The 13,416-nt window shown below is 35.6% G+C and overlaps 1 protein-coding gene and 1 long non-coding RNA gene across 2 annotated transcripts; both read left to right on the forward strand.

Moving 5' to 3' along the window:
• The first annotated feature begins 1,758 nt into the window (after window positions 1-1,758).
• Window positions 1,759-10,279, forward strand: LOC142544353 (lysine-specific demethylase JMJ31-like). The gene is given in 16 exon segments (XM_075651410.1): window positions 1,759-1,926; window positions 2,023-2,100; window positions 4,240-4,323; window positions 4,413-4,586; window positions 5,100-5,168; window positions 5,280-5,406; window positions 6,331-6,403; window positions 6,530-6,646; window positions 7,284-7,403; window positions 7,516-7,534; window positions 8,060-8,141; window positions 8,343-8,632; window positions 8,938-9,024; window positions 9,026-9,054; window positions 9,143-9,236; window positions 9,896-10,279. Coding segments are annotated over 16 exon segments (1,650 nt in total). The 5' UTR covers window positions 1,759-1,788; the 3' UTR covers window positions 9,965-10,279.
• Window positions 10,280-11,069: 790 nt separating this feature from the next.
• Window positions 11,070-13,228, forward strand: LOC142518970 (uncharacterized). Its single transcript, XR_012813681.1, has 3 exons — window positions 11,070-11,521; window positions 12,174-12,373; window positions 12,551-13,228. It is a non-coding gene; the product is annotated as an uncharacterized LOC142518970 (long non-coding RNA).
• Window positions 13,229-13,416: the final 188 nt, after the last annotated feature.

The following is a 13,416-nucleotide window of genomic DNA, read 5'->3' on the forward strand; positions in this document are numbered from 1 at the left end:
GATCCTCGGACCCCACCGGGCCCACCACCAACACAAAAAAATTATTCGAAAAATTTGAATTGTCCATCCAGAGGGCATTTTGGGTAGATTATCTATTTCAATTTCATATATCGTAGCCAATGCAATAAATTTGGAAGCATTTAAAACTAAATTCTCTCCCACTTGTCATGCATTAATTTTTGCAATAATTAATAAATAAAATTTCTTGTGAATGTATCACACATGACACATCCAACATGTTATTAAAAATATACACTGAATTAGTCATTTATAAAGATTAAATTAGCGAGACGACAACTAATGAAAATTTATGGGTTGAGGTCAAACTACTATGTGTTTACATATTACCCCATATACATGTGAGTATTAATGTCAATGGGGCGGGTATGACTAAGCTCAAAACTCGTCCTATGAAGAAAATTTTGACCCATTACCCATCTCATCCCGGTTAAATATTTTTCAGACTCGCTCCACCTCGAATACGAAATAGGGCCGGATAGACCCGTGAGACCCGAATTTTTTTAAAATAAAAACAGTAATATTTCTTCTCACATGACTGAATTATGAAACAGACAATCGTCTAAATACAACTCAGTAGAAAATTAATTCATGTCTTCGACCACACTTAATAATAAGAAAAAAAGTATTTTTACGAGATAAAGAATTACATAAAAAAAGAGTTACTAGCTCTCCAAAAAAATATTGGCATCCCAAAAAATAAGTCATAACATAACTTAAATAGACCAGTATAAAATCAGCGAGTAGGTAATATTTCAGACACATTCTTCGGGATCATCTTCCTCTTCATCAAGACGGTGGGACAAGTTGGTAAACTAATCGAGGAATTAACTATAAAATTAAAGAGAGAAAGTACATTGAAAAAATAAAAATGTAATTTAAAACTGTAAAAAAAATGTAATTTAAAGAGAGAAATTACTGTAACAAAATTAAAATGAAAGTACAATAACAAAATAAAACTGTGATTTATTTACCTTTCACCTCAACCCACAACCATCTTCGCGAGCACATAAATGCCTCCAAAGTCGTTGGATTAAGCCTATTAAGATGAGGACCAACTATTCTTCCACTATCGCTAAAAGCAGATTCAAATGCAACACTTGACATATGAATAACTAATACCGTTATGGTTGGGTGGGCTACTAAAAATTGAAAATTAATAAAACTAAAACCATAGAGTATTTATATCTACATATATGGAGCAGGTATTATATGAACCATGACCCGCCCCATACCCGGACGGGTTTGGAAAATTGGACCCGAGATCCGTCCCATGATCCATTTAGTATGCCCAAACCCGCACCATACGCGCGAGTCCATTGCGAATCAGGGTAAAACTCAGACCTATTGACATCTCGACATGTGAGCTAAGGTCAAGTGTGAACACGATACATTTGAGTCTAGATCCGCTGTCGGAGTAACACTCCATCGTAGCATATCTGATTAACCAAAATTTATAATAAAAATAAATTTCTTTTACTAATTTTTATCATTGAAAATGAAGCATGGTGGTTTTATTTCATTTATATATATATTATGAAATTTGAAAAAAGAAACCGAGTTATAAAAGCCTCCACATCTTTATAGTGCAAAGGATTTAAATATTTTTGGGAATAAAATTCAGTATCATTTTTCCTTATTAGGTATTATAAACTGAAAGTCACCATCTTGGGCTAGATTTTCCGGTTCAAGCCCGATTCAGAGTTACCTGTTTACAGGCCCACAAACGGTACGTCAACAGAAAGAGCGATTTTGAAAAAGCGGGAAGCGATGTTAAACGCTTGCAACTTCTCTGACTCGGTGGCGCAAAGTCGAATAGGGATGGAATCTCTGCAAATTCGACGATGGAACGAAATTCCGTCGGCCGAAGAATTCAGTTATCGGATTGAGAAGAGCAATGTTCCCGCGGTAGCTTTTTATCCATAGGAAACACAATTGATGGTCTGTGTGTAAGTTTTACTTGTACTTTTGTTTTGTAATTTTTGTGCCGTGCTGTATGTTCAGGTTATAAGTGGATGCGTGAACGACTGGAAAGCATTTTCAAAATGGGACGTCTTGAATGGCGGCTTGGATTACTTGCAGGTATGTGAGGCGGGTCATGTTTTGGTTAAAATTGAGATGTGCTATGAACAATCGAATGAAATATCAGGGATTCCAAAATCAAATGGTTTTACTTCCTCTCCTAACGCGTGTGTATACAAATACTTGGATTTTTTTTGGGCACCCGAGTGCTCATTCGCTGCCATTTAATGTTATATGCTAGAGCTAGCAAGCTTTCTCATCCTTTATGAATAAACGCATCGTTTGAAGAGATGCGAACTTGGTTCAGCTGGTCATATACCACGGCCCTGTTGAAAGTGTGGCTGATCGCTGAAACGAGCTAAACACGTGTCCATATAAGCTAGTATGGTCTTCGGCTTCCCGGGGAGATGTAAGAACCTGTCTTAGCTGGCCACATGTCATGATCCTTGCGATCTTCACATTTCTCATTCATGTTCATTCCAGCGGACTATCATAATAATTGTCTGGACATTTCATGACATGATTGAAGTATCGGATCATATCAATCATTTACTCCAGTTTGGCAGATCCCTGGAATTCAGAAAGAAACAGGGGCAGGCTAACTGTCGATTCTTGAGTGATTGTCATTAGTCATAAAATGCGCTCTAGTAAAATTAGAGGCATGATAGAAAAATAAGAAGAAACAACAAAGAGAGAAGACAATTTAGTGGAAAAGACAACTGTAAGATTCATTTCACAACTGTCCACTACGTTTGTATTAAGTTCAGATGGAATCCAACATTTACACGTGAAATAGTCAAAGGTTACTGAATTTTGATATCAAGAATGAAGAAAATCGCGGAATATGATCTACTAATACTACATAACACAAGGTTAACGAATCTTAATAAAAATTTGACAAGATTTATACTTGCATATATTTATAAACCTGAGTGGTGGATGATTTACAGGTCTTGATACTGAAAGTAAGGTCGATGAAATTTGATAGTAAGAAGGATCGCATAATGCTCTTGTCCTATCAAAAAAATTATGAGATAACACAATGTTAAAATGTTTCGATATCAACAATGACACAATCTGCTCTAGAATTTTTTTTAGATGCAATTAGCTGCAGTGGAATGTTATTGAAGCTTTAATCAATAGTGTTTGATGACTCCAGTAATGGCCATTGGCTAGCAACCCCAGGAAGTTGAAATTTTCATTTTGTAGGCTTGTTTCTCTTTTTGTTTATATATCTTAATAATTATTCATAAATATTTAAATCTAAATCCGTATCTGGTAACGAAATTTATGAGTTTTAATTTTACTACACTTGTTTGCGAATTGTTTGGATTTTATTGGTTGAGATATTGATGGTGAGGCAAATAGTTATCATTGATAATCTTAATTTGGTGGCTTAAAATTTTAATTCGGGAGTTATACATGATATTTTATTGCTGAAGTTTTATGTTGATGCCTTACGTTTCAATTTGATATATCTAACTTTTTTCATTCAATGCGCTCATGTTGTGCCTTATGGCTCAGGCTCCAAAGCCCCTTATTGCCTTGGTGCGCCTTACACAGTTACACCCTTAATAACTATGGATATCAACAGTGACCCCTTGTCAGCAGTCCAAGTTTAGAATGTTTCTCCATGCATTAAATGAATCAGTAACTAAAGTATATGAGAAGAGAGTATTGTCCATTTCCTCGATATCGAATTCAAGTTTTATCAGTTAATGAAATGGCTTGTAACGTAGGTTGATGTGATGCATTACGTCTTAGCCCTGTTCTACCTTTAGCCTGCATGTAATATAATTGTTTAAGATACAAATTGGTTGATAAATGTCTTCAAGATTCAGTTACTCCAACTCTGCAGATAATTTTGAATCAAACTTCATATGCCATTGACGCTGTTGTCCTCGTCATGAAATTAACCCTTGCACTCTAAGTTCCTCCCCAAGTCTGTATCTTATATAAGTAGGTTAATCTTTGCACCTAATTTCTCTAAAATAAAATGATCACACATGGAAAACTTTGTGGGGGTTATATAATGTGGTAATGTGTTGGCTGTTGAGAATATGAAAAACAAACAATTACATTAAGGTTGGGATGACTAGTAGTTGAATTGAGTTAAAATTTGCTTGCATTTAACTTAGCATGATTAATTCTTTAACTTTATATTGGACGTTAATTACATTATTTCACCATGAAAAATAGGAAATGGCGGGATCATCCATTGTGGAGGCTATGCTATCCAGATCAGCACCTGTATTTTATGGGGATATTAGAAGTCACGAGAGGGTGACATGTTTGGTTCACAATATATTTGTGAATTGTATGACACAAGTCCTCTCTGATCTTGACTGATAGAAAATTTTCACTTTCTATAGGTTCAGTTGCCATTTTCTACCTTTACTGAATACTGCAAGAATCTTTTACTGTCCAGACATTACGACAACAACTCATTTTCACAATTAAAGGAGCGTAAGCCAGTGGGACTTGCTTCTCAACATGGAGATTCACGCCATGAAGATGAAGCTCCACAGCATATCTATCTAGCACAGGTCTGAGACTGGGGGAAATACGCTAGGCGGTTCATGAGATCAGCTGGCTTAAAACATTCTCGTTCACTGTCTGAAAACTTGCTTATTGTCTGTCCCACGCAGAATTAGTTTAGCACGCAAAATAATATATAACTAAAACATTAATAAGAACAGTAATTCATAAACCATGTGATAACGTTCAGATGATCCAATCCAATGGCCGAAAATTGACATTCACCAACTTACTTGATCATTTTTTCTTTGTAATAATGGTAATCATGGATGAATCTAATGAACACAGTCACCTTTTTCATGTCATTTTCATATTCAATTATATTTCGTATTTAAAAAAGGGGGAAGTGACTTCTATATCTATAAATCTCGGTGAAAAGGCAGATTAAGTTGATTTTCTGTTGCGTACATGAATTATATAGTTTTTGCTATTTTTGCTAATTGGCAGTGTACCTCTATTTAATCAATTTTTAGGGTCAATACCTTTTCCTTTCGTGGCTGAAAATCCGTGGCATGTCTCAGGTACCAATTGTGAATATGGGGAGCGATGAAAAGGTTCAGTTGGAATGCCTAAGAGACGACATTGAAACCGTGTGTGCTGTTTCACTGCATTTCTCTGTTCAATTAAACTAGTTTTGAAAAGTCTGAATCTAAGTTTAACTTTTGTAAATTCTCTCAAGTTTATTTGGTTACATTGAGCAGCCTACATTTCTGGAGGGTAAAACATTGGCTTCAGTCAATCTGTGGATGAACAATGATAGAACTAGATCTAGTACTCACTATGATCCACACCACAACCTTTTATGCTTAATTTCAGGATGCAAACAAGGTATGCAAATAGAGAAACACGTTCAGCATTTATTTCATCAAGTTTTAATTTTTGTTTATGGCCACTTCCCACCAATAACATTTGTTATAATGGGTAAACAACCACCTCACCCTGATATGGTGATGGTATTAAATATCTGGTGAGCTGTCATATGGTGGACGGTGTAAGTGTTCAGTGTCTTAGAATAATTGAGCTTTTGTTGACTACACAATTGTCTCTGTCTGTGAATGATAGGTGAAGTTATGTTAAAGATTGCACTTGATAATCATCTATTTATTCATAAAAATACCAGTCTTTTCTCATCGGTTGGTTACAGTGGTTGGAAATTTCTTCTCTTCTAGAAAGATGGATGTAGAACAAGGGTTTGTTTCCTATATATATAAAAAAGATGTAGTACAAGGGAGATTAATATTTGATTGAATCAATTGTCCATAAGATAATTTAATTTGAAGTATATGTTGAGTTCAGATCCGATAAAAGGGTAGAGGCTTTAATTTGACCCTAGCTTTATTACTATGGTGGAGAGCTCCTATCTGCTGGCCTGGGTGTCAGGATAAAAACTGTCAGTATATTTGTCTTTTCCCCCATTTCAATTCCCGTATGAATCAAACTTGGCTGATGGAGTGATTCTTGACTTGTTAAAGGTTGTATGCCTTAGACCATTGCATATAAATGCAATGGATAGAGAATTATTGGTTGTATACTATCTTCAAGTATTTCTACAAATCTAAATTGGGTAATATAGGTAAACAACTACTCAGGTGTTGCGTTTATTTTATATATGAATGAATACATTGTGCACGTTACTTTCAGTATTCTTTTATATGGATGTTTGCAAAGATTACGAATCTTCTAACCCTCTCTTATTTGTATGCATGCTGCTGTGTGTGCGATCCATTTGGGACTGAAACATATCGCTAGCAGTCATTATGTGGCCTCCTTCTGCAACCCCCTTCTTATACCCTTTTCCTTTATATGGAGAAGCCTCAAACCACTGGTATTTCTGTTTTCTCAACAATATTCCGTTCCTCTTTTGGGAGGAGGAAAATCAGAGACACATTGTTGCTCTATTTATCACTTGAAATTTCTTGATGGTGACTATTAAAATCATTCTTCTTTCCAGTTCCGTTCCTTTAGAAAACCCCGATTTTCACATCTATCCGCGGGCAAAAAACTTAGACGAGTACTCCCAGAAGGTTATTCTTCATGCAGGGGATGCACTTTTCATTCCCGAGGGATGGTAACTGCGTTCTACTTTTTAGTCGTTTTAGAAGTTTTAGTAGTGCTTGTTTCTTTCTATTTCTTCTTTCTGAAGAAAATTATTCTTCTTGAATCTCAAGTTTTTTAAAGAGCAAAGGTGCTAGGAGATATTAAAATTTCTCAGTGGATCCTATCCTACTCATGAGTTTACAGACACTAATTGATGTCCGGTTCTCAAATTTGATGACTCATCATCTGATCATATATAAAACATCTCTGCTTTAAAATTTATGGGAGATTTATGCTTCTTCTATAGCTGCTTTAGTGTAGAATAGATTAAACATATATAAAAAATAAACTCACCGGACTTTGCTGTAAAATTTGTAGTTTTCGAGTGATCACATATGACATCTTTTAGGTGCATGCGAGATTGATTTAAGACAATGTGAAAAGACCTTTTTTTGGGCTGTGGTGAAGTTGGTTTGGTAATCTGGAATAGTGTTTTTGGATGATGCATTTTTTTCCTATAATTCCATTTTGTCTATGCTTATGCTCTTTTCTTTCACATGTTTTTCCCATTAGATTATTGGGATAAAAATGTATTGTCAATCACGTATTGAATTCATAGTTTATCTGATTAATACTTAATAGTAGATGTTCTTTCACTGCTTTTCTAGGTTCCACCAAGTGGACAGTGAAAGTTTAACTATTGCGGTCAATTTTTGGTGGCGGTCTGACATGATATCTGGCATGTTGGAACATATGGATTCATACTACCTACGCAGGATATTGAAGAGGTAATCGCACTGTCTTTTAATTATGCTTTAGTTAATAACTAATATGAAAGTAAACTGACTTTTCTTTTTCTCTCTCTTTCTTGCTTGTTTGTGATTCAATTTGAATTCCAAGGTTGATTGACAAAGAAATGGTGAGTAATTTCATTGCTGATTTCTCTCTTGTAAGGTAAATATTACCGCGTCCTGATTTTTGATGTGTTGATAAATTGGACTGTTGTCACTGCTGTCATTTTTATATGTTTGTGATATTATTTATATTTTACCTTTGTGATGCACTTTTATTCTTCTTGGTTGATGGCTGTCAGGTTCAGCAAGTTGATTGCATAATTAAATTGAGAAATTAAAGTTCGTATGGTAGCAATTACTCATATGGTGTAGTCTGCCTTGGTTTGAGTTGATGAATGTAGGATAAAGTAATCAATCAGAGTTTCTACTTAAAGCAGTTTCGAAACTTCATAATCAAGCTTTTAAAATTTTTAATGCTCACCATGAATTTTTACAAGTAAATTGTGACAAAAATGATCTGTTAAACATGATATTCCCTGCAAAAATAAATATGACTTTATTTTTCCTTGATTTTTTTTTCCTCATGTTTTAACCAGGAGGTTGTCATAGAGTACCATAACCTCAATTCTTCCACATTGTGATCAGGACAGGATCGAATGCTATGTGTATCTATGGATACTGCGAATGAAAAAGTGATCAATACCTGTGGCCAGTCTACTCATGGGAATTCAGGTCATAATCAAGTTCTTTTTTTTCCTTGGAAGTATGATCAAGTACTTTTATTCGAGAAAATCTGCTGAATTGTTTTGCCTTTTTTTTCACTTGATGGGATATTTTTTTGTAACTTTTACACATGAACACATGATGGTTGTATAATGAGGAAACACAACTATCTTTTAATTATTTATCTGACTTCCGTGACCAAGATTTTAGATATGAGCCATCAGACTGCCAGTTTGAAAGGAAGGAACCCAGAGCAAAGTTTTATGATGAATGAATTGGAGCCACTTGCTATTCAGTCTCTTCATGAACTTGTTTCTCTAGTACACGACTGTGTCAAACCAGAAGGTGACACCTCAGCAGATCCATCAGTCATTCGAGAGGAAAATGAAGTGAAGAAAATTGTTTGCAGAAATTTGTTTGACTTGAAAGAAGATCCAATTGCCTATATCATTTGGACTCTGGAACCACATACCTTGCAAAGTGTCTTTCTCACGATGGCAGTGAGTAAATGATTTCATTCAAACTTTTTATTTTCGAAAAACATAGAAAGAAATATATTCTTTGCTTGGTGGAGCTTCTGAAAATGAACCATGATCCCTTGAAAACAGTCTTTCCCCTGGTGATATTCTTAGATTGATATTGGATCTTCTACACACTGGTGATATATAAATGTGCTAACAATAAAAAAATATAAAGATCTTTTGGTCATTGATAGGGCAAATTTTATTGGTAATAGGTTGATAAGAAATCGAAAACTTTCTCCCCTCCATTTTCCTCTGTGAAGTGCTAACTCTGCGTTTTTTAGCACAATTTTCCAAGGACTCTGGAAGCTTTTATACTGCATGCACTTTCTCCAGTAGGTTCTGAAGTTCTTACCAAGAAATTTGAGCAAGCTGGATCAAATGATTGCGCAAAATGAGCAGTACGTATTGATTTTATTTTATGGTGTTTCTTGTTCTCTTTGTAGAGAAGGAATATTTATGACTCTTATTAGTTATCAAATCTTTTAGGGGTCTATTCTACCAGAAATTTTATAGTGTGTTTGATAATCAATTCTCTGCTATGGACATAATTCTGAATCGGAAAGAGTTGTTTGCATGCCAGGTAATTTATTATTATTCGACCTGCTTTGACAATTTCAATTTCAACAACTTCTGTGACTGTTTGAGAGGGACGAAGAAGTATTTTGAGTTGTGTCATCTTTAATATTCTCTCTCCCCCTTTCCCAGTGTTCCTCCATTCACATAGGTGTTTTAGTTAGAGATATGTCATTTGTATATCCAGAAAATTAGGAATCCACTCGATGGACCATTGGGTTCTAATGATAATGTTCCCCACGGCGACGTCATCATTCACACATGTGGCGTGCTTGATTTTGTGGCTATCTGTACAAACCCTTGTTGCCTTCCTTACCAACGATCCTCACTTCTCTTTTGTAGAAAATCTATTTTCTATCCGGGAATTCCTTCAGCTTCTTTATAGTTCCATATGCTATTCTCATACTATACAAAAACTCAATGGGCTTTCACAGATATATAAATTATGTGTTGAAACAACTATCTTCAAGTATAATATCATAGCAAGCACTGAAACTTTTATTATGTTTATTGATTCAGGAAAGAAAAAGTGGACCTCACCTGTTTACGTAAACAGGGCTTTTGTAGTTGAAAACCTTTATTTCTTTTTGTTCCCTTCCCTATTTCTTTTGTGTTCAAGTGGAAGCAGGGACATAAAGAAATTTTTATGGTTCTTTCTTTCAACAGGCATTCAAGAATGCGCTATTTCAGTATTTGGGAATGAAGTTCGATGGGCCAAAACCGTCGGTAGAATAGGACATCAGTTCCAACTTATCGGTTATGCTGGTTAATGGCCACTATTGGCTTGCGAATCACTTTAATGGAGGCTTCCCTTTTCATATCGTGTACTTGTGAGTCATTTGGGAAAAAAACTCAATTCGAATATGAGTTTTGTAGACCTTTCAAGTCTCTTGCAATGATACCTGAAATTAAGCAGAGCTGAAACTGATGTTGTGAAAAGATGAGTATAATCAATATCTGAAACTCGTCGTCCCACGTCGAAGAAACAACTGTTGAAAATAATATATGATGAGCTACCATGGACTCTAATAAACACCACCATCTTCTTTATTGTTATATATGTAAAAGATTTTTGGTTCATTAAACAATATGCATGTGGTTCTACAACCAATGATCACGTAAATTGAAACGTGGTTGCTAACCTTTTAATTTTACGTAGGAATCATAGTAAACCATAACGGCATCACATATCAATAATGTATGCCAAAATTCCTCTCTACTTTTATGTCTAACTTAACATATTCTTTTTACATTACTATAAAATTTTGTTTTTGTTTTCTTATCATTACATTACATCTCTTATTGTAATCACACTTTATCATCTTATCATCCTAGCGATATATGTGTGTTTTTAAATTTACAATTATTACACCGTAATAAGATGCATCAATTGTGCCATGGGTAGTTATTATATTAATCAAACGCGAATTAAACAGTATAAAAGACTTGAGTGAAATCAATATATAAATCGTCCATAATATGTTTCCGGAGTTAGGTACACTTAATTTGATACAAGACCCAAACCAACAAAACCTGCTAAGCCAAGAAATTGAGTCTCGACAATAAAAAATTTAAGTTCAAAAGATTTGAAGGCTGAGATTGAAGTAAACGTACATCTGATAAATTAATGGTGATACCCACAAGAGCTTGGGTCATAGATGATTCGGGATATTAAATGGGTAGCCTAAATCATTGTCAAATGGCAGGATGATTTCTTCAGCAGTCGGGCGGGTGAATGCCCGGGACATTTCTTTTACAAGCTCTCAGATTTGATACCATGTTAAGATTGGAACTTGGATCTAACTCAACCCTCGCTTTAACCCTAGCTTTTGGGGCTGAGTTAAGTCCAAGTTTCAATCTTGACCGACCTAGCGTGACACGATTCACCCGGATATCATCAATTAATAATGGATGGATTCGAAGAGAATCGCATGATTTGCATGCCGGTCCTGTAAAACTTGTTCTGAATTCAAGATGACAGTTTTCTCTTCAATTTCAAAGACCCTTTGCAATTCAATCTACAGGTGGAATGCATGAGCAGCAATCCCAGAAAACAGCGTCTACGGCGGGCCAAAGCCCCAGAACCCGAATCAGCGCGTGACGCTCACTCAGCTGGGCCAGAAGTACAGGAAGGGTGAGCCGATAATGATGGTGATGGCATATGATTACCCGTCGTGCGTGCATTTGGACATGGCCGGAATTGATATTTGTCTTGTGGTTGATTCTGCTTCTATGGTGGTTCACGGCCATGATACCACCTTGCCCATATCGCTGGACGAGATGCTTGCGCAAGTTAAATTCTGAATAATCACACTGTTATCTAATGTTATATGGTGTTTAATTTTCTCGTTTCCTATTGATTATGTAGATGTTTTTGTTACAGTACGGTGATCTTGGTTTTTTTTTTATTGTTTGTGTTGCTTAAATATTGCAAGCTCTGATTAAACGACGACACTTTTGCCATTTGATGGGGGTAGTGCATGCATTGTGCTTGGTTTTGATTGTTTGGATAAAATGTTCTCATTCTTGTGAAGCAAGAAGAAGTTTATAGCTGAATTATCATGTACGATGTGCCATTTAGTTGAAGCATATATAATAATAAGACATGTGTTTAGATAGTTCCCTTCAACTAATTGTGTCGTGTCCTAATCGTGCCAAATAAATGATATTGTAAAGTTGAAGGAAATTCTCCGAAGAGAAAATGGATTAATGAGATTGGACTATATGAATGCAATGCTAAATGCTTTACGGAAACAAAAAAATAACTAGTAATTTTAAAATCAAATCGTTTATAAAATTTGCATCGCGTGAATAGTGTCTTGCTTATCCTATATATGTCATATACCGCAAATGGAGTGAAAGTTGTGCTCTACAACAAAGGATGCTTTTTATTTCGGGGGTGAACGTAAAATGGTTGCTCATTTGCAGTTTGAATTTTGAGCAGGCAGTTGAAACAGCTGCAAGGAAGGAGGAATGGATGCAATTAAATTGGAAGGAGGAGCACCTTCAAGAATTACAGCAGCTAAAGCTATTGTAGAAGCTGGGGTTGCTGTGATGGGGCATGTGGGCCTAACTCCTCAGGTCATAAGTGTTCTTGGAGGATTTAGGCCTCAAGACAAAAGTGTCCATAGCGCATTTTGAGAGGTTAGAATCTAAATGCAGGGCAGTCCCAGAAATTTGGATGTGGGGGTGAGCCCTGGGGGGTGGCAACTAAATGGGCTTTTAATGGATAAAAAATAATGCATAAATTTCAATAGAAATTCTGTTTACATGTTGAAGTCAATAAATTGAAGCTACACTGATGAATTCATGTTTTCACAGGTTGTGGAGACCTCCATAGCTTTTGCAAGAGGTAGGATGCCTTGCTGTCGTTTTATAATGTGTTCCTGCACTGTGGCTGCTGCTGCAACATCAGCTCTTAAGATCCCCATGCACAATTGGCATTGGTATGGGGACTTTCTGCAGTGGTCAGGTATGCCTTTAGCTCTTCCTGAATTTTCCACACTTGTTGTCAAAAACCAACATGATCCTGCTATTACCCAACTTCTTTTGTCCCTGTCAAAGGCAGGAAACCTAAATTCATTTGGTTACGGCTGACCTCAGATACTCTCAAATTTACTATTTTTCTCTGTTTCTTTTCGTGGCAAATTGTCCTTGTTCTCATCAAAGTAATGCAGTGCTCATTTCATCAAACACTTTGGTGCTCACCGCTCACATCGCCTATAAAAATCGAAACATAGTAATGAAATCACGGAAATCAATCAACAAATAGTTGAGAAACATAAAAAAATCTAGTGTTAAAACTTAAGAGTACTTGAAGCTCAACAACTAAAAATCATCCACAAGAAGGCGTACTCGTAATACCTAGATACCAAAAAAGGGGAAAGTTCTCAAGCAAGAAACGAAGATGTACCAGAACCCAGAGATTTCTTTCTATCCCTCAACCATATCATTCTCATTGTCTGATGTTTTTATGTTCATTTATTGTGTTGAATTGAGATTATGGAATTATTATTTACTTACCAGATATTATTGTATTGTTGTTTTGTATGGATATCATTGCTGAGTTTTGGTTTTACCAAAATTAGAGAAATTGTTGAAACATTTTAAATTTCGGTGATGTGGTGAAAATAAAAACTAGTACAGATTAAAACTTAACAGTAAAATAATTCAGTTGACGCTCAGAT

Source organism: Primulina tabacum, chromosome 1 (genome assembly GCF_025594145.1).
Source record: "Primulina tabacum isolate GXHZ01 chromosome 1, ASM2559414v2, whole genome shotgun sequence".
Taxonomy (NCBI): domain Eukaryota; kingdom Viridiplantae; phylum Streptophyta; class Magnoliopsida; order Lamiales; family Gesneriaceae; genus Primulina; species Primulina tabacum.